A 22951-nucleotide genomic window follows, 5' to 3' on the forward strand; every position below is an offset into this window, starting at 1 on the left:
ATTACCAGACGGTGGAGGAACGCAGTAGTTTGGTGTCATTTGATGGCTCTGTGATTACCAGATGTAATTAAACCAACAGTACGTTGTGATAAATGTCACTTTAGTGGAGAAGAAGTCTTGAACACTGTGCTGTTACTTTGTCAACACCGATGTCATTTGTGGTACAAAGATTTTGATATTTTTGTTCAGTGTAGTATTTATTTTTGTGAGAAGTGGCCCAGACTATCCGTGCACAGAGAGCAGAATAATTACAGAGCACCAGAGACTCCTTCAAACTTCAAAGTTGAACAAATGGGCTATTTGTCTGGGTCCTCAGACGAATCAAAAATCAAAACACTGACAAAAGAGAGCTGCGTGATGAATGAGAATGTTCTTTTTAAGATATTCAGATGATTTTTTAAAAAACATTTACAGGTGAGTCTTGTTATTTACAGATATATATATATATATATATATATATATATATATATATATATATATATATATATATATATATATATATATATATATATAATTTACAACATCCTTGCATTTTGGACTGGAGGTTTTGTTTTGTTTCATTCTTCATATGAGATTTATCATAAGGGGTTTATTATAATATATTTTAACTCCTTAACTTTTTGAACATGAACATATAATGTCGTGTTTAACTTAAATGATTGCCAATTTTCAACACTGTAGTGCACAGATTTAAGCTTGGTCACATTTTAAAGAAGACAAATGTCATACTGTGGCTAAAGTGAAAAATAATGTGCTTTTATATTCATGAAAATAATAAATGGGTCATTCCTGGCATACTCATTTTTAAATGTGTATTGATTATATCTTTAAATAGCCTACATAATTAGGCACAGTTTAAACTTTCAAAAAATAATATTTTCCCACCTCAGGCATTAAAGCCTTTATATTATTTTCTGTTTTATTCTTATTTGGGCAGCCATTATTCTCAACCCCGTAACAGAGTTGTTAATAATAGCATTTAAAAAAAAACTTTTGCTATAAAACCAACATTTACCTACTGCTCATATGCCTCTCAAATCAGTTTAATGGCTAAAATAGAACATTTTTGATAAGTTTTAGATTTAAATGTGATTTAAGTTACAATTATACAATTTATGCATTCTGTAGTCTCTTAATTTTTCGAAAAAAGTTTTAAATTTAGATGTCTTACCCAAACCACATATTTACAATAGTAGGCCTTAACAACGTCATTGGTATTCAGCAAGAAATTTTCTATATTTAATAGCTTTTCTTATTTTATTTTCCAAAAAAATTTAATTTCACAAAGTTAAAAATACAGTGACAGGGTTGAAGACCGTAACAGCGTTGAGGAGACACTTTAATTTCAATTTTAATTAGTTTTAATTCATTTGAAATTACATCGAAGACTTAACCATAACACTGATTTATTTAAGTAAAACATTTAGCAAAGGCATTAATCACACTGAGATGAAATTAAACTTCATTCAACTAAACTACAATCAAAATTCAAAAAAGTAAACTGCTTTAAAAATACTAATAAAGATCTATGTTGCCAAATATATTGCTGAACAGAACCTACAGTAAACAGGAGCAACAGGTAAAGTAATGTCTAAAACATTATTTTCTGAAACATAAATAAAAACTGCAGTTTAAAAGCTATTCTTAATGAAATTGTTAATGAAAATTCTTAATATTAATAATAATAAAAAAATATAATTATATAGACAGATGAGTTGGTCTGGGTATTTCAGAAACTGCTGATCTACTGGGATTTTCATGCACAACAATCTCTAGGGGAAAAAAATATTCTGGGCACAAATGCCTTATAGATGCCAGAGGTCAGAGAATGGCCAGACTGGTTTCATCTGATAGAAAGTCAACAGTAACTCAAATAACCACTCGTTACAACCAAGGTCTGCAGAAGAGCATCTCTGAATGCACAACACGTCCAACCTTGAGGCGGATGGGCTACAGCAGAGGAGACCACATGCGATTCAACCAGGGATTTCTAAACCTTTTGATAGCTTAACCCTCTTTATCTATAATATTAATATGAATTATGCTCTTAATAACCCCCCCTCTAAAGTTGGGTAATTGTCACAGGACATAGAGATAAACAAATGAACTATTTACATAATTTAAGTTTTTCACTAACTCATGATGAAACTCGTGGAAAATTCAATATAAAATCTTCTGTTGATACGGGTGCCATGTCTGACATAAAATTGCATCAAAGTTTAAGTGAAAACACTGCTTCAAATATTCTATAAGTGGCAAAAAAAAGTTAGAGTGAGTATATATTTACTGAAATGTTTTTTTTTTATTAAAATCCTTGATAAATTAGGTTAATATTTCAATCCAGTTACAAGTTTACAACCCCAAAACTATGACATGTGTAACAGGGATTAGTGGGATGGGGTTGAGTTTTAAATCAAAATGACCTCTTCTCCTCGTGTGGTTTAAAAGAGAAGGCCCACGTGGCAGCAGTTAAACAAGAATATGTTATATTGTTTGGAAATGAAAAAAATTTAAAAATCATATTCCATCTTACGTTATGGGGTAAACATCAAAAAATGGAAATAAATTTAAATATATCTTGCCATCTTTTGCACCGTGCTGTTAAAGAAAGGTGAATGATATCACTTTCTGTCTGTGATATCATATAATAGTGGAGTCTAAATTGCTGTAGGTGGAGAATCGCTGGCGTGACGAGATTGAGTTTATATTGGGGGACATAACTTTATAGCCTGTTTTTTATAGAAAATCTTTTTTTTATCAAAAGAAAAGCACACAAATAAATAGTTGTAATACTTAAAAAATTAGACACTGTGTGCATCTTATAAAAAAATATTCAACATGTAATTATAATGAAGTGCCTTTGGGACATGACAAATACCTTGGTTTGTGACAGAAATATTATATTTTTTTTATGGTAAAAATTATTCTACTATAAAAAATATTTTGATTCAATGCAATGTCCAAAGTAAATCAAAGAAAAAGCTTTTAAAATGCAAATTTAGTCAATAACTACTTAAAAAAATATGGGAAACTTTAATATTACAGAATGCCAGGAATGATCCAAATACAGTAAATGTATATTTTATTATATTACATAAAATATAGATTTTACGAAACCTGTTTAGCCTAAAATTGACAGAATAAAAAAAAAATAAATTATATCCCAAAATTGAGATACTAAACATTTTTCAGTAAGATTTTGTTGGCCGCAGTAGCCAACATGACCACCAGATGACATCCAGTTTCCGTTGGTGTCCATACAAGAGCGCCCCTATGTTTTAAGGAATATGAACTGTATTTTTCATATATTTGACAAAATTTGTGGACATATTCCTACTACTTTAATGCTACGTGTCTCGTAATGTGCATTGAATATGATTATTAAAACATGACAATGCCTTCCGCTTCATGGTGTCAAAAAAGTGAATGAATGAGTGTTCAAAGAGGTTCAGTTAATTTTAAAGCACATTAACCTCAAGCTGATAGTCATCTTTTGATCAGCGTGGAGCTGTCAGTAAGCATCTCAGAACAAAACAATCAAATGACAAAACTAAGAAAATGACAAGAGGGAACAATAGAATACATTTTTTTCTTAAATATTTGCAAACAATAAAACAGGATAGATTATCTGACATATATGCATGAGCAAGCCACTCTGTAATAAGAAAAAAATTGTGTTAAATAGTACTAACTGGCAAATGGTCCATTCCAGATGCCTTAGAACCCAAAAAAGTCGACGTTAGGCATGGATCGGTATAAGATTCTGATGGTATGATAACCTTGGATAAAAATTTCACGGTTTCACGATATTTTGATTACTGCTCTAAAATATATTCTTTTAAACGTCGGGGTAAAAGACAAAAACATTTTTTCCTTTTAAATACAATATATTTTATTTTAAGAAACATTTTTAATATTTTACAACAGTAAACATGTCAGGGTAAATTATTTATTGACTTCTGCTGTCTTATTTCAAAAACAGATTTTTTTTTTTCTTAAAATTTAAAACAGCATCTTTGAAGATCTTTTGTGCTGGAGAGACTGTTGTCCTAAAAAAGTCAATAAAAAAATCTTACACATACCTTAGGAACGGTATAGCAAAATTGATGATTTTAAAACCTTGACTTTTTTAAACTTTGAAAAAAAAAAAACAACTTTTTTTTTAACTTGAGAACGGTTATTGTCCCATGCCTAGTTGATGATGCTTCTAGACACTGTTAACATAGGGATTCCTTTTGGCACAGTATATGTGTGCAGCACTAGCGCTGGTTACCCTTTGTGGAATGACAATACAGACACTGTCACCTGCAGATATTGAAAGATACATCCTTTTATGCAGGCACAGAACATTCTTGTTTCAGTCTGCTCTCATCACTTTGGTGTGTTCACATGCAGCTTTTTTGGTCCAGATGGTATCAGACGCTGCCAATAAGAGGCAACAAAATAGTCGGTTTTCATCCGTGCTAGTTCTTTGATGCCAGCTTGGTTTGTCCTGGGCTATTCCTGAATCGAGTCACATCAAGTCAATTCCCTTTGGTATGTAGATGTGGCGCAATAGGGAAGAAAAGGCAATTAAAGGGACTTTGAATGTGGTATGGTTGTTGGTGCCAGGCAGACTGGTTTGAGTTTGAAACTGCTGGTCTACTGGGGTTTTCTTGCATAACCATCTGGTTTTAAAGAGAATGATCAGGAAAAAAAATCATGGAAAGCAGTAGTGTGGGTGAAAATGTCTTGTTGGAGTAAAAGCTCTTTGGACTTACTGTAGGGTAAGGGTTGAATGATAGAAAGACACTCAAATAATCACATGTTAAAACCAAGGCCTGCAGAAGAGCGTTTCTGAACAAATAACACACCAAACTTTGATGCTGAAAGTCAAGACAGCTGATTTTCCTCCTGAGAACAACAAACTAAGGTTACAATAAACACACAGGCTCAACAAAACTGCAGAAGAAAATTGGAAAATGTTTGCCTGGTTTAATGAGTCTTAATTTCTGCAGCAACATTTAAATGATTCAAAATAGGGCTGGGCAATAAAATAAATATCGATATTTACTGACCAAACATCAATGTCAATATCGATTGAAAAAAAAAGATTCTGTATGAAGCTGAGGTTGCATTAACCGAATATTTTCTGTCATTGATGGAAAAATCTGAAGGTGATCCATGATTTTGACGGATTATGTTGAGGGTGATCAATTGTAATTTGTAGCTAACTGTAATTCCCACTCCTGTCCAGGTGATGGTGATTGCCCTTGTTTTGTCTCCTCTTTGTCACCGCTGCGTACAGTTGCAAAAATGTCACAGCAGTTGAATGTGAGAAGTTTTTTTTAAACGGTCAAATAGCTGTAATATTATGATAACGGTGAAAAAAGAGGAAGTGATGCAGTGGAAGATGAAGAACAAACAGACAAAAATGCAATCCAACCAACTGGCAGCCAGGAAGTCAGGTTTATTGTTTTTATATTGATGTTCTTGTGCACTACAAAATAGTTTATTCATTTTTATTATTATTTGTTTCTTGCTGTCGATAAACGTTTATTATTATTTATTTTGTCCTTAGAAATAGAAAGTCTGCAAATGAAATGACGATCAATAATAGGTTACGATGGAAATTTTACAACCTTCTCTGTCAAAATGACGGACAATAAGAAAGTCTAACGCAACCTCTGGTATGAAGTTTCGGCATGAACGCTATAGTTTTGTGTAGCGCATGGCGCACTTATGTAAGTAGAACTAACTAATCTGCTTCACACTTTGTATGCAATATACACATTTCAGTAATAACAGCAGACTAATTACCTCAGACAAACACAGCTCACCTAAACCATGCATCGCTTTTTACTTTTCTTCATGAACTTGCATCGAAGCTACAGAAATGATTTTTCCATTTGTCATCCTCTTAAAAAATGCTTGATGGGTGCCTAGTTACGAGAGATGCCAGGGGAGCGCAAGCACATAGCCCATTGTAAATAGTCAAGGAAAACACTTCAGATCAGTATGATAACACATGCAAAAATGAGTGCCGTATAGCAGCAGTGAGGAGATTGTAAATAAAAAATGATGTAAGGATGTTGCCATAGTGACTTTTTGGTTTCTTTTGTTGTGCATCCTAGCCACTAGCACCCCATCTGAAAGTTTTTAGCATAGGGGGTAATATAGTCATTCAATTTCACAATTTGTAATGTTGCAGTATGTATTTAAATAATGATGTTTGTTTCTTTACTTGAAAGCTCAGATTGATTATCATAATTTCTTTTGTTTACAGAGTTTGAGATTTACTGTATCATTATTATTCACACCTTACAGTTGTTGATCTACCTTAGTTTTTTTGATTGTTCAGTGTTCACACTTTACCCTTGCACATGCTTTGTAACATTTTATTTATCAAGTTTAAGAGTCTCTTTGACACTTATGTTGATTTATTCTAAATGGATGAGATATGTTGTTTATATATTTTGTTTCTGACTACTAAAACTATTTGCCTTAGTAATGATGGTAAATTAAAATAAAGTGGTAAAAAATCCTAATATATCTAAATGGATTGTTAAAAAATAATTATTGATGTCGAATGAATATAATATGAAATATGATATTGTGATTTTTCTATTTTTATTTTTTGCAATATTGCCTAGTGCTAATTCAGATTTTGCTGATGCAAAGTACAAAAGCCTGCCTTGCATCAACAGTTCAATCTGCCTGTGGTTTAATGGAGTGGGAGAGATTCTCTTGGCACATTTTTTGCCATTTTGGTACCAGCTGAGAATCAGTTACACTCAAAAAAAAATAATTTTTGTGTTGTTCTACTTCAAAATGAGCTCAAACCCCACAATTCCTGAGATTTCATTGGGACAACTTTCATTCATTTTCTTTTCGGCTTAGTCCCTTTATTAATCTGGGGTCACCACAGCAGATTGATGCACCAATTTATCCAGCATATGTTTCACACAGCGAATGCCCTTCGAGCTGCAACACATCTCTGGAAAGCATCCATACACACTCATACACAACAGACAATTTAGCCTACCCAATTCACTTGTACCGCATGTCTTTGGACTGTGGGGGAAACCGGAGCACTCTGAGGACACCCACGCTAATGCAGGGAGAAGATGCAAACTCCACACAGAAACCCCAACTGACCTAGCTGAGGCTCAAACCAGCGACCTTCTTGCTGTGAGGCGACAGCACTACCTACTGCACCACCGCCTCGCCTTGGGACGACTTAATTTTTTTATGTTCAATCCACTTAAGTTTTTTAAAAGTGTTAAATTGGGAAAATTGTGAATTGTGTGGAACGCTGCATTTATTTTTACAATGCAGTGTTGTGCTGTATATTCTTAGTAGATTTATAAAACCACTCCGATGTTCATATTGGACAAAATTTATTCATAAATGATAAATCATTACATAGAGCAGTATAAAATTACATTTACATTAAGATTGTAAATAAATGTGCAATGAACAGGAAGACATTGTTGAGATGAAACTGCATCTGAACAAGTTTGGCAGCAGTTCGAGAGCTCGTACACTGAAAAAAAATAATTCACTGAATTTACTACATTTTTAAAGGTAAGTGGTTACAAATGATTTATATGGGCCGAATTTAAACAAATGAAATTAGCTGAACATTACAAAATTTAATTGGTTTAAAAATTAGGCCAAATAAATTGTTTGCAACCACTTATCTTAAACAAATTGAGTAAATCCAATGAATCTTTTTTTCAGTGTATGAGCTGCATCTTTGTGCACTGCCGTCTGTCGTCTAACTCACGCTAAGCATGAGTAAATCACCAAGCACCAGTATACATTTGCATTCGTTTGTGTCGACAGCCCTTGGAGGATTTGTGCTCGGCTGTGTTTACTTTACGATGATGATGGAGGCCTCAGTGGTCTGAGTGGTCTCCTCATCTGAGTCGCTCTCCTGGCTTTCTGTGCTTTCTGTGCTCTGAGAGGAGTTGGACTCGCTGTCTGCAGCTCCCGGCGTCGCTGTGGTCTCCTCACTATCCGACTCTTCTTCATTCTCCTCCTGGCTGGCACTTGCACTGGCGCTGTCGCTGGGAGAGTCCCTAGCACTTGCCCCCTCTTCTGTAGCTGCCTGGTCCCCAACGGGAACAATCTCTTGGGCTCCCAGGGCAGCCTGGCGCTCATTTGCCTCGATGTTGTCTATCTCTGAGGTGCTGGTGTTCCCGTCCTCCAGATCATGTACCTGGAGAGCCTGAGGAGCAAAAGAACAATGGTTGGGCACTTTTTTTCTGCAAGTATCAATGTGTTTTTAGTGATTTTACATTAAGTCATTTAGATGCTTTTGTTTGATTGAGGAAGCATTCAGCGAACAAAAACAAAAAGAAGCAATACACACAAGAAGTGCTAGTTATACAAAGAAACTGTTTTTGCGCAGAGAATTAAGTGCTAGAGTTGTTTTTTATTGAGAGAGAGAGAGAGAGAGTGAAAGTGTTTTTACAGGTGGTTTGTCAAGCCCACTCACCTGTGTGAAACACATTTTTTAAATGCACAGTGTTTGTGTTGGTTAATGTGTCAGTGAGATGATTGAGTGTGTTTTCTGCGGGTGGTTTGTTAAGCCCACTCACCTATGAGAGGCACGCTCAGCATTTATAGTATTTTGGGTTGGTGTGTGATGAGGTCTTGGTTCTTGGTTTTATTCATTGGGGTTTGGGTGCTCTCTGAAAAGATGGGGTTTTAGTTGTGATCCAGTCACAAGTGGTCAGTTGAGATGGATTGACACTGTCCATTAAGTGAAGTTTAATTTTAAGGTATCTTATCTGATTCTTGGAAGAAATCTGATTTCTTGGAAGAAATTGGACTTTTTTGCATTATACATACAGTATATGAGAGAGAATCATTAAGGATGAGCTAAAATTAGTTCATTCATTTGACTACTCCTGAGCTAAAACCACTACAGTAATCTGAAACACATATTGTCAACACATTTTACAAAGATAAAGCAACCCTTCTCTTTACCTTGTACAGTGTGATCTCTTTCTCCACGTCATTGATGCTCTGATCATCATAGGCAGACGTCTTCTTGCTCACAAATGTCAAGCCGCCCAGTTTGTCACTGCTGTAGGATTTGTATGGTGAAGGAAGTTTCTCAAAGTCTTTTGCGTCCACATAGACGATGGATTTTTTGTAGTCGCTAGGGTAGCCCAAACTGTCTCCCCGGCCTGTGTTGATAATGGGACCCAGCGTGGGATCGACTGTGACTGGGATGATGGTGGTATCAGATTCTCCAGATTCACTCTCACTGGAGTCAGTCTCCTAACAGAAAACACAAATGAATGAGCCACATATCTGACAATATGACATTTGTGGATTCTCTGCTACAGTAACATTGGGTAGCAACACTGTGAAATGTCACTGGTCGAAAATCCTGCTTCTTACCAAATCAAATATGTTGTCATTTACTACAGGATCCGAAATTAAAGTCTATGTAAAATCACAATTTACTATGTTTATTTTGTCCAAGTTAATTTACTGAAAAAACTGTTTTGGTAATCCTTAATCAAAGTCTAACCGCTTCCATGTTTGGAGTGGCAGTCCTTCTCTGCTTCTTCCTAGCTACAGTTTTCTTAATTGTGACCCTTATTGTGAATTGTTAGGATAGGATTTAAACATAAAAGAATCTTTGAATCATATTCACTGTGACTGTTTTGCATTCAGTCTAAATAGCCCAATTATCTGGTAATGTTCAATATATTGCCAGATTCCTTTCGGTAAATAGTCCATCTGCTCTCGTAGGGTGGAAGGAGACCACAAAAACTAATCAGTGATCAGGTGTGGTCGGGACAGTAGTTATGCTAATTGCACACAATAAAATACAATTGACCAAATACTTGTGAATTATTAGGGTAGTAAAAATAACTCTGGGAAGAAAAGCTTCTTGATTTCTTTAGTTCTGACATCAAAACATGACCTCCATTGTGTTTATTGAAGTTTTCACCACTCTGTCTCCTCTTCACCAATCAGCAACATGGCGCAATATGTCTGCCGTCGAGTCATCCAGGTGGATGACTGAAAAAATTCCCATCAATGTGTAAAGCACTTTGAGTATCCAGGAAATCGCTATGTAAATGTAAGAATTATTATTATTATTCTAACCCTAACCCTATAAATTAAATTATTATTCATGTGAAGTTAGGGACTTAAGTTTACCGCGCATGCACTTACATTATTAATTTGTGATCCTGAGTGAGAAAGCCAGTGTTATATTGCACAGGTATATTTCAGGCAAAAGCCTGAAAATTGGATTTTTCTTTCATGCCAAAACTCATTAGAATATTAACGCTCCAATGAAATTAAAATAAATGTTAGTATCAGTATTATTCATTTTTAGAATATCTATAAGCTAGTGTGCACCAAAACAGTGACAAAATTTACATTTAGAAGATATAAAACTGATATAAACATGTATAGCTCGCAGTTTGTTGCTTACACCTAAATGGATGAGCAGTTTTACTCACGTCACCTCAGTTTCTCATCAAATCATAACCAATTAAAAGCTCTCTTCTATCTGATATGCCCCACCAGCTTCAAGATGATTCACATTTGATGCGCTTGAGCTCAACCTCTCTCACTGGCACAGCTGTGAGAAAAACTGAATGCTATTGGCTGTTTTTAAAGGGGAGGGGCTATTCTATGTCCCGCCCTCTCTTCAAATTTCAGGTGAGATTAAGACAAACATCGAATAAAATGCACATTTTAAAGCATTTCAAGGGACCTTTAAGTAAATATCATGTTTCATGAAAAAAATCTAGTAAAATTCCTACTGTTGAACTATTTAACAATAAAAACTATTTTTATTTAGTGATGTGCACTGCTAAGCACTTCATATAGACACCTTTAACCTCTTAAGGCCCAAGGTGTTTTTTTTTTTACATGTATTTTTTTTTTTTTTTTTGTTCTCTTTGCTATTTGGGCTTATTGAAACCTAATTAGAATAAAAACCCAAGTATCATTTTTTGATATGATGTATCTTTAGAAAAAAATTATGTCCATATATGTGTACTAGTGGTCCGAATTTACATAAAAACCATTTTTCCAGACTGTTTTGTAATGCATATTTAACATATAAACTTTTTAGAACATGTTTTGACTATCAGAGAGTAAACACAACATATTTTTCCTTTTTGGACAGTTAAAAATATAGTGTTTGGGACATTTCATATGCTGCAAAACAGTTGCAGGATGACACTGTAAGTATTGTAACAAAATATAAAACATTCAAGGTATTTTATATAGCCACTTAAAAGCTAAAATTTGCTGTCCACGTATGTGGTCACTAAGCCCTAGGAGGTTAAAGGCCATTATCATCTTGGTTATTATTATTTTGAACCCTCAGATTCCAGATTTTCAAAAGTTGTAACTTGGCCAAATATTGCTAACAAACCATTAAATCAATGGAAATCTAATTACTTTATCAATTCCTGCTTTCCATGGAACTGATAAAACAATCACAATGGCATTTGGCATTTTGATCCCTTGTTGAACTAAATCAAGGTCTTCAACAAATCCAAAGGCCAAGCAAAAGGGATTTGATCCCATGACCATAGCCTTTCTACTGGTTTTGTCTTAAACCCTTGATGAATTGAACCAAGGAATCCAAAACTAAGGTAATGGGACTCAAACTCCTGCCCTTGTATTTTCAAGGTCATCAACAAGTCCTATGGTCAAAATCATACGACTCAAACCCATAACCTTGGCACTTCAAAGTGTTTTGAAATAAAAAAAAATCATGACCTTATTTTAATTATAAAATAATAATAATAAAAAAACATGGTTTAGTAAGTATTTTAGCATAATTAGAGTCACTCACATTCTCCTCTTCCTTCTCATCTGTTTCAGATTCCTCATCTGCCTCCTGTAAATGCAAAAAAAAAAACACAGTAGTGAGGCTTACTGCAGGGTCACTTACAGTGTGTCTAGACCAGCGGAAAGGTATTTTTAGAGCCTGTTGTCTTTTATTGGCTGTTGTGGGAGTGCATTGACGTGTGATGTGGTCAGGGGATGAGTCTTCATTTACCTCAGTGTCATCTGCGCTGTCTGTGCTTTCATTCGATTCTGTTGGCGTGGTCTGAAACACAACCAAACACCTTAGAGTAAATAACACAATACTACACAGCTTATGCATGTGGCTATTACCACATCCTTTTTTGAATAGCAATTGAAATAACTCTGAAATGCTAGCTTATATAAGCACTTTGACATTAAGAGAATAGTTCAACTTAATTACTATAATCCACCTATCATTTATTCACCCTTAAATTGTACAATGCGCTGTGACTTATCTTTGTTAGTGGAAAATATCGTTTTTTACTGACAATGCAAAAAAAAAAAATGTAAATAAAGATGTTTAATTACTCAATTTGTAATGTTCCTACGGAATATAATAGTGATTTCGTGAGGAACTGTGAGTTGTTAAAAACCTCATTTGGATCAGTTATTCGGTAAATAAAGTTGAAAACCGTATGCTTTATTCAGATGATTTTTTAAAGTACTGATTTAACACATGTACAATGTGGATTTGCATTTGTGGAAGTTTTCATCTGGTATGGAAAATCTTTTTTGGTATGTTTTTTTAGGTGTTCCAGTGTAAAAAGAAAAGGTACAAAAAGGTATGTTGGCTGAGAGAGCTCAATATGATGTAACTTAAGAAAATGCATGCAAACAGAATAAAAACACCAGCAAATTAAGAAAACATCTTTAGATGACCTGAAAAGTGAGTTTTCTTTTTGTGTGTTTATTTGTTTATTTTAACACCCTTGTTACATTAACTGATTACTTTTACTTTTGCATATTATTACCCTACATAAACTAATGATTAACTGAAACTTTATATAAGATGACTAAATTAACTTGACATCCTCAACTAATTATAGTTTCAAGGTGATGAAAACAAATTCGCAATGCTTTATTAATGATTAAAACAAGGTCAAAAATAATATTTAAAAATTCAAGCTCTTAGTAGGCTAATGATAGAAAGGACACTATATATTACTGTGTGTTCAAACCAAAGGCGGTGAGAAAGTCAAAGTTTGCTCTGGCCGCCCTGGCGACAACGCTGTCTGCCTTCAGTGCTCTGGCGAGAGCATCAAAATTTGCTACATTTAGCATCTCGTATTTAAAGGAGCCGTAGCAGCATATCACTAAACCCCCTACTGTAAAAAAAAAATGGTAATGAGGAAGTTACATAATGAGCCAATGCTCATCACAATCAACTTTTTCCACAAGCAGAAAAAAGTATAAGCATATATAAGGTGCTCAGTGTCATTCACACAGCTACTGAACACCAGTATGGTAACACGCATAAAATTAAAGTCATGAAATAAACATTGTTTATCAACATCAGATGTAATATAAATCTCTAATGTACATAACTGATGGGGAAACAACTAAAAAGATCCATAATAATGTCAACCAAATGCATAAAAAGTTATGTGCCATGCAGGGAATTCTGGGAAAGTCAATTTACGGTTATTCACCGTATATATTAAGGAAACATACCGTTAACCAGGTTACGGATTTATACTGTAGCATTTTTACAGTTTTTTACCGTTGAAATCACGGCCATTTTTTCCCACATAAAAAAAGCTTTCAATCATGAAAATGTTGCGCACTTTTTAGCAAATTCATTTAACAATGGAAGATCAAGTTGTTGCATGTGCTGTGGCTTTGCTCCACCAATCTAATATACTTTCACCGTGGAATAATAAGGTTTAATCTGCGTTCTGAATGATTTTAAGATTTTGAGCTTCAAGGTTTTTGCATTCCATAGCAAACAGTATGGAATGCCAATGTAAACAACTTCTAAAAAAAACTTATTATTCTAAGGTGATGATACCACCTTTCCATATGTCTGAAATATTCTGAAGCAGCAGTACTGTTTTGTTCTGTTGCATGAGATTCCTGCTTTTTTTTAGAAAAAAATAATAAAATCAATGCACATCAGTTAATCGGTAGTGACCTTTTAATGTATGTCCCTGTCAGAAAACATCTTAAATAACCGTAAATCCGGCGATCGCAATAATTAAGCCCTTGGGAGCAACTGTGGTAGGAACCAAAGTTCACAGGACTGTGTTTTTTGGACTACTCTCAAGCGCTGGACTACTACATTCTGATTGCTTGCGGTTATTGCTAGATCGGTTATGGTTGCAGCCGGAAGTTAACATTTCCCATTTATTGTATTTTATTAACATCTACCCCCACCACCCCAACCCTAACCCAAACGTCACAATAACGTAAAACATTAGTTGTACCGAGTATTATTTATGCTATCAATTAAATTACCCAATAAATGTAATTTTTTAACGCCCATTTCCACCTTAAACCCAACCATCACAGTACAGTAAAAATATGACTAATTTTAATGCAGCGTCATAAAAAAGCTATTATATTGATGTGCATATCGCACTTCCAGCCGGCCCTGTATCTGATCTTGACTTTACCATTGCTTGCCGCCAAACCGCGTCATAGCTCATTACCATAAAGTTGACTTGACTTCAACTCTCCTCGAAGACCACACCGATGTACACACGCTTATCGCTTATCGTCACCGACTCCCATTGAAAATGAATGACTTCCAGCTACTTTGACGCTCTCGCAGCTTTTTAATGTGCTAACTGCAGTCAACTCTTCTTTTTTTAGATCAAAATATGCATGTTTTGAGAGGATTTGCATTGTTTTTTATTTGTGTTTGCGTTGTGAGAATGTGTGCTGTCAAACCGATAAAGATATTTTCTTAATTTGCTGGTGTTTTTTCGATTTGCATGTGTTTTACGTTACATCGCGTTGAGCTCTCTTGACCACTGTACAAAGATGAATAGACAGAGGATGATAATAAAATAATAATATAGTTGTCAATATCAATCTAAGTCACAAGATCCAGATGAATATTAAAGTTGGATTCATTTATAGAATACAGTTGTCCCGAATGATGACCAATAATTATCAATAATGAGTAAGCAGTGGGTGCTTGTATTAAATATTTTTAAAAAAACAGCATGTGCATTTGTACAAACATTTTACTTTTATATTTATCTTTACTGCTATAAATAATTTGCGTCCTAACTATTCCTTTAAAAACAAAGTGCCTTTTTAAGTAATTTATGAATGGAATTTACCTGTGTAGGTTCAACCTGGAACACATTGGCAGCAGCTTTTCGAAGAATAGGAGGTGGCTGCAGAAGAAAAATCATTTATTAAAAAAGATCTTGCGATAACAGTGCTTTTGGTAACACTTTATTTTGATGGTCCATTTGAGTATTAGTAGACTGTCAGCTTAATATCTGTTGATACTGCTCCTTTAACAGACATTTAACTGACTGTAAGAAACTTTGCAAGTGCAACTTACACTAACCCTAACCACAACAGTCTACTTGTAATCTAAAGAGAATTAGTTGGCATTTAGATGCAAACCTAAATTCAACAAAAAAGACCATCAAAATAAAGTGTGTACTTTTTAAACAGTGTGGTTTCATTCTGTCCAAATCAAATCAAATACTTGCCCGTTGAACAATTACAAGCTCTTCTGAGCTTTCTGAACTGCTTGCTGAGCGCTTCACCTGAGAGAGAGAGAGAGAGAGAGAGTATATATAAGTATGAAACGTAAGTATATAATAAGTATATATATGCATTAAAGGACAGAAATAAACATGTAACAAGCTTTAAAGCTAAGAACTGATTGTGAACTTACAGGTACACAGAAGACTGTGGCGACGAGGAGTGTTAAAACAATAATAGATTTCATTTTGTGTGCAAAATATTCTAAAACAGAAGAAAAACAGAGAGAGAAAAACTAAATTAGTTTTGACCTTATAAATGCATCTTTGAAAGGCTGTTAAAAGTAAAACCAGCCACTCCATGGTAGTGTCTAACATTGCATGTGCAGCTTTGCTCCAACTTTGTTTCAACTATAAACTGCCTCGAGAGTGAGATTATTTTGGGATTTACGCATTTTAGGCAAACCGACTCGGAAGGAAGCATTCCTTTTAAGGGCACTCTCAAACATGTTGGCAATTGGCAAAGACTTCCTTCCAGTCCCCACCATGAAACATCTCATTTGTTTTCAGCTATACAGCGACATTTCAGAAAGTATAAGTTGAGGTAGTGTGTGTTTAGCTATACCTATAATGATCTACTCTGGTGTATAATTCCCAAAGTTATATGTAGACTCAGCCGCAGTCCCAAGAAATAGCACGCCTCTGGCTCCAGGCTCAGTTTCTCATTAGGATCTTCAACGCTGAGAGCCTGGGCCTGAAATTTGTGGCGTTGAAAGGAAATATGAAGTGTAGCGCCGAACACGAAGCATGTCAGTCAGCCAGTATTATTATTCTTTTGTATGGAAGTTTAATTTAGTGGTTGTGTCGCTGGAATGAGTCAGTTGACAAATTAGTGAGGCCTTTATGCGCCATAGCCGCAGCTTCCTCTTTCGTCTGTCGAGTTCATGTTAATCATCTGTGCCTATAATAAACTGCGGTTGGAAATCATTAAAAGTCTTCATAACTTCAGTCTTGTATTTACATTTAGGAGCTGGAATTGAAGAACTTTTTCTGCACAGACTATTTTTAAAATAGCCCAAATGTGCTGTGAATCCCTTTTAAATTGCAAAATGTTCTACTAAACTCAAAGCTTATTCTAGCATCTGCATGCTTAAAGCGTTTTTAACATCCTGACAGATAGAAACATACTGAGAGATCGATGACTTACCTGCTCTCTCTTGGAGAAATGTGGAGATCTTTGAGGATTGACTGAGCTCCCGTTTATCAGATGGGATCCTGTTTTTGATGCAAGTGAGGGGTGCCTGGCTGGCTTTTAAGCCCTGTTGCCTCTGGAAGCAGCCAATGGCAGGGGAGCTTGTGATGTCATGAGGTTTACCGCTGCTGTCCCACCTTTTTTTTGCTCCCACTCTTCCTGTGGTTTAGATGGCCAGGCAATGCAAACATTCATGACAAGCAGAAAAAAAAACAGATCCCGTAGTGCCCTGAGACATGTTGTGATTATTACCATTTAATGTATATGCAATAGAAAACCATTTCACGTCCACTTTATATGTGTTTATATTCTATTTATTTATCCTGATTTATAATATAATATAATATAATATAATATAATATAATATAATATAATATAATATAATATAATATAATATAATATAAAGAAATAGAGGACTATATTCTATATTTTGTATTTTGACATAATGCTTAATTTCATTGAATCCATATGCAATGGAACCATTCAACGACCACTTTAAATGCATATATTATATTATATTATATTATATTATATTATATTATATTATATTATATTATATTATATTATATTATATTATATTATATTATTTTATATTATATTATATTATATTATATTATATTATATTATAAATCAGGATAAGTAAAAAATATAATATAATATAATATAATATTATATTTATATATATATATATATATATATATATATATATATATATATATATATATATATATATATATATATATGTTTTTATATTTATATAAATATATATATAAATTTATAAATATAGGGTGATGCGGTGGCACAGTAGGTAGTGCTGTCGCCAAACAGCAAGAATGTCGCTGATTAGAGTCTTGGCTGGATCAGTTGGTGTTTCCGTGTGGAGTTTGCATGTTCTCCCCCCGTTTGGTGGGTTTCCTCCAGGTGCCCAGTTTCCCCCACAGTCCAAAGATATGCGGTACATGTGAATTGGGTAGGCTAAATTGTTCGTAGTGTATGTTTGTAGTGTGAATGAATGTGTATGGATGTTTCCTAGAGATGGGTTGCAGGTGGAAGGGCATCCGCTGCGTAAAACAAATGCTGGATAAATAAGATTGTGATAAATAAGTCCCTCTATTAATCTGGGGTTGCTACAGCTGAATCAACCACCAACTTATATGATATGTTTAACACAGCGGATGCCCTACTAGCTGCAACCCATCACTGGAAAACATTCTTACACATTCACTCACATACATTTACCCAATTCACCTATACCACATGTTTTTTGAACTTGTGGGGGAAACCGGAGCACCCTGAGTAAAGCCCACAAGGCTCGAACCAGTGACCTTCTTGCTGTGAGGCAATTGTGCTACCCACTGCACCACCGTGCTGCCCCTCCCAAACATCACAAACAGAAAAACACAAACACAGATCACAAACAAAATCTTCCTGCACCACAGATTCCCAACACACAACCCTGGCTATAACTCCACAAAATAACATACAAACTACTTGGTCATTTATTCAATATGGAAATAGCAAACTGTAAAAAATATTTCTTAAAAATGTTTGTTTTTGCTGTGGGTGTATCGTCTACCAGAAGGAACCTTTTCAAATTCATGATAAAGAGGATAACTTGAGTCCTGAACTATGTGTAAGGCTTTCCGCCTGGTCTGGTTTATATACAATTCCACAAGCTGCTTCTGGGGGTCCAATATGATCTCATTAGCTGTGTTAACAATCTTTGCAAGTTTATTCTTGCTTCTAGCAAGATTTCCATACCAAGAAATGTCATAGGAGATAATGGTCACACTTTACAATAAGGTTCATTAGTTAATGTTAAGTAATGCATTTACTAGCATAAACAAACAATGAACAATACATTTAGTACTGTATTTGTTCATGTTAATAAATGTTAGTTAATGAAAATACAGCTGTTCATTGTTAGTTCATGTTAACTCATGGTGCATTAACTAATGTTAACAAGCATGGACTTAAATGTTAATAATGCATTAGTAAATGTTCAATTATGATTAATAAATGCTTTACAAGTGTTGTTCATGATTAGTTCATGTTAGTAAATGCATTAACTAATGAACCTCATTATAAAGTGTTACCGAGATAATGCTGGCGCTTTAACCACAGATTTTCAGCTTTGCCTTTTCACGATACTAAATAAACGGTTCTGAATGTGTACCTTATGTAATGTGATGTGTTTAATTAAAATATAATTTTGTTTTATTTTTCTTAGTAATAAACATGCTCTTACACTATACTGTAGGCTATGTTTTAGAAAAGATACATGGTGAGAAGTATAGCCTTATTCTGCAAAAAGCAAATATAAGAATTAAGTTTTTTAGTCTTTATAGTGCCCTATTAAATTGCGTGAGTTGAAAAGATTGTTTCGATTTCTTTGACCACCAAGGCAATGTTCTTACCTCAAATCTTAAAAGTGCGCATATGAAAACCCCAGCACAGCACACACTAAAAAATAATATTAAGATTATCGTGCCAGCGGAGCACATGGCCTGATTGTTATATAACTTACTTTATCAGTAGGCTATTTATTATTTATTACAGGCTATGTTAAAAATATTTGGCCAAGTGCCACTTCATGTAAAACACTCACATGCACTAACGACGAGTGGCAGTTATGAATTAAATAAATGGGCATATCTGCACGCAAATTAAACCGCATATTATTTATCGTCTGTTTATTTTTTTTCACATGCATGCAGAGAAAGAAAAAAAGTCCACTAATGTATAATACTACTACAACTACTACTACTACTACTACTATTAATAATAATAATAATAATAATAATAATAATAATAAGCTAATACTGTATATCCATAATGCCAGGATGTGTGGTGTTTTGACTGAATATCTAGATCAAAAGCAAAATTGTTACCTGTTGCACGACATAGGATAGCCTATAGTGTGGAAAAATATAATTCACAACCTGGGATGTGTTTCCCAAAACCATAGCAACTAAGGTCGCAAGTTCCGTAGCTAGTTACAAACATAGTTCGTTGATTTGCTGTTTCCCAAAACCATCGTTTCAACGAACATTCGCAAACTTGAGCATTTGCAACTATAACTCTGGAGCTGTAAAAAACATAGTTCCTGGCTGTGTTGTATGATGCAGTTATTGACGTTATGTGAGAGTATAATTGTTATTGATTTGTGATTGTAAGCAGAGTGGCCTAGGAACTCATTGCGAGTGTTGGAGCTGGCTTCTGCTGATGAAACTGCAAACTATCTTTAATAAACTTTATTTTATTTATTTGAATCTCTGACTTCGGCTCTACTTTATCTGACAGACTGGTCATTCTTTGGGTTAAAACTGTAATTCAAGAGTTCACAATTAGTTGATGATTGCTAATAAGCTGGTTTGGCATGTTGTCCCGGGAGAGAGCCCCGAGCTCATGAAATCCTTGAGCCCGGAGCTCCCTCCCGTTGCAGGGCGAGAGGGGAGTTTGAACTTGGGCAGATCTCGAGAACCCCCAAGCCCCCCCCCACCTCCTTCTGCATAAGGATTGCTAAGGTGATGTGTTGCTGACAGAATTGAATTTGTTGCTAATTTGGTTTAGTCAATTTACTTAAGTCTCATGTTTTTGGGAGTGTGGGAGGAAACCGGAGGACCCGGGGAAAACCCACGCAGGCACGGAGAGAACATGAACTCCATACGAAAATGCTGTCCGGTTGGGTGGATACCCGCCGTGCTGCCCTGTAGAAAAAGAGGAGGAGAAGGGGTGGAAAGGGGGATTCTTCAAGACGAAGATGACTAAAGGTAAGATGTTTGGTTATTTATACTGGGTTAGGAATAGTCTGATTGGTGGTTCTTACATTAGCTTGACTCTGGGCCAGCCGTGTCAATCATAAGCACGTGATCCTCTCGAAATTAGTTTATGAATAAACTTCACATAATCCCCACAAAACCTTCCTCAGAACACTCTTACTAACATTAAAACTATTTAATTTCCTTCAAAGAAAGTGTCTCTGTTTTGCCTTGTTATAGATGTAGTCTGCGTGTTCAAAATAACCCTTAAGTACTAGGGATTATTGAGTGTATATCTGCATTATGTATAGTATTGTCTTGCTTACTGTTTTCATGTTTATTATCATTAACATATAATGCATATTGGATAAGACTCCATTTAGGTTGTTACATAATAAAAACAAGTAAAAAAAGTCGAATTAAATTAAAAATATAAATGGAAAAAAAACATTGTATGTTGACATACAGTATTGCATGTTGTCAATATGCAACGAAAAGACTTCATGGCTTTAACTGTTTATCATAAAAACAGGGCAAATAAATATTTAATGGATTTAATTCAGGGGATTTAATTCTCCTGGCTGTAAAGCAGAATGAAGTGTTAAATGTGTAATCAGTTCAGGCTTTTAGTAGGGAACAGTGTGTCACAAACAGGCCCGCGAAAATTAAAAGTCTATATTTAGTAGTGTTTGCTAAGACCTTACACAAAAAATGACGGTTGAGTACGCACTTCGGTTTTGAAGTGACAGTTTGGTTTGTTTTTGGTACAATGGGGGAAACTAAAAATAAGACAGCTATTTGTCATAGTTTTTTAAATAATACTTAGAAGATGGCCGACACGGTGGCTCAGTGGTTAGCACTGTCGCCTCACAGCTAGAAGGTTGCTGGTTCAAGTCCTGGCTGGGTCAGCTGGCATTTCTGTATGGAGTTTGCATGTTCTCCTCCGAGTGCTCTGGTTTCCCCCACAGTCCAAAGACATGAGGTTAAGGTGAATTGAATAAACTTAATTGGCCGTAGGTTATGTGTGTGAATCAGTGCACATGGGTGTTTCCCAGTACTGGGTTGCAGCTTAAAGGGCATCTGCTGTGTAAAATATATGCTGCATAAATTGGCGGTTCATTCTACTGTGGCGACCCCTGATGAGTAATGGAACTAAGCTGAAAGGATAAACGAATGAAAAGATAACTTCGGGGACAACACATATACGTAATATACAAATACACTTCATTGAACATGTATACATGTACATATGCTATAAAATTGCAGGTTAACTATGTATATAATTCTAATATATTTAATAATTTTTATTTGATTTTAACTAACTGTAATTTGATTGTTATAAATTAATGTGCACCTTTTAGAAAGCTGTTTTGAAACAATAAGTAAAAAGCACTATACAAATAAACTAGAATTTAATCATATAAATCGATCAACTAAGGGAGCCCTATGATTTGAATTAATAATTTGATATAATATGATTTGATACAATATTAAATGCATCAATTAATGAAAACAAATTCACAATTTATTTTTGCTTATAAAAATGAAAATAAATTTAAAAGGAGCAACATGACGTAAATATGTAAATTGCGGATAAGGCAGTTTTTGAATCTAATAATAAAAAAAAAAGCCTGATTTTTTATTAAATTATTCAGTGTAGTTAAAAATAAACATTAAATGATTTAAACTTTATTAACAAGAAAAGTACTGTATACTATATGAGGAATGTGCTAATATAGGTCAAATATTTACATAAACTGTCTTCTGTAAAGTTTATTTCTGATTAACTGTGGACACTGATTGACTTGAGTGAGGTAAATAAAATGCTACTGTACATCAGATACTGCTTACAAGCTGTTCTTAATTTATTGAGGTGTTTTTATTAGATGTTCATTCTTGTTTATTTGGTGCTATGACTAGTAGTGACCAATGGTATAAAATAACAAATGACAAATTCTCAAATTACTGTAATGGATTAGTTTTTCTCAGGAATTGTAATTTACTGAGTAGTTTTGAAAATGTGTACTTTTACTTTCCCTTGAGAAAATTTTTAGTGTGGTATCTGTACTTTTACTCCACTACTTTCCTTCTACCTACAGTCGCTACTTTATTTTTCCTTGTCGATGAAAATTTGAAAAATCATTCCTGTGATTCCTGTCCAATCAAATCGCACATAGAAGGTAAATCGCATCATAATGAACCACCTCAGGACAGGCGCTTTATAATTGCAACAAACTGTTGGATGCACTAAAAATGTCCAAGAATATGTACAAAGTCTTTACACTCAATGACCCAGAGACTGTTTAGATGCACGTCACTGATGAGAAGATGACGGAAGTTTACTGTATGATGACCAAAACGGCAAGACGTCAACATGATGTCAGATTGATGTTGTACCTCAACGTCGTTGGGACATTGCATTTTGTTTG

General features: G+C 34.7%; 1 protein-coding gene across 1 annotated transcript; it reads right to left on the reverse strand.

Moving 5' to 3' along the window:
• Positions 1 to 7365: 7365 nt before the first annotated feature.
• Positions 7366 to 16797, reverse strand: spp1 (secreted phosphoprotein 1). The gene is given in 8 exon segments (NM_001002308.2): positions 7366 to 8212; positions 8977 to 9273; positions 11828 to 11872; positions 12035 to 12085; positions 15132 to 15188; positions 15516 to 15572; positions 15704 to 15774; positions 16717 to 16797. Coding segments are annotated over 7 exon segments (918 nt in total). The 5' UTR covers positions 15758 to 15774; positions 16717 to 16797; the 3' UTR covers positions 7366 to 7855.
• Between the last annotated feature and the right edge of the window lie 6154 nt (positions 16798 to 22951).

Source organism: Danio rerio, chromosome 10 (genome assembly GCF_052040795.2).
Source record: "Danio rerio strain M-AB ecotype USA chromosome 10, GRCz13ab, whole genome shotgun sequence".
Classification (NCBI taxonomy): Eukaryota; Metazoa; Chordata; class Actinopteri; order Cypriniformes; family Danionidae; genus Danio; species Danio rerio.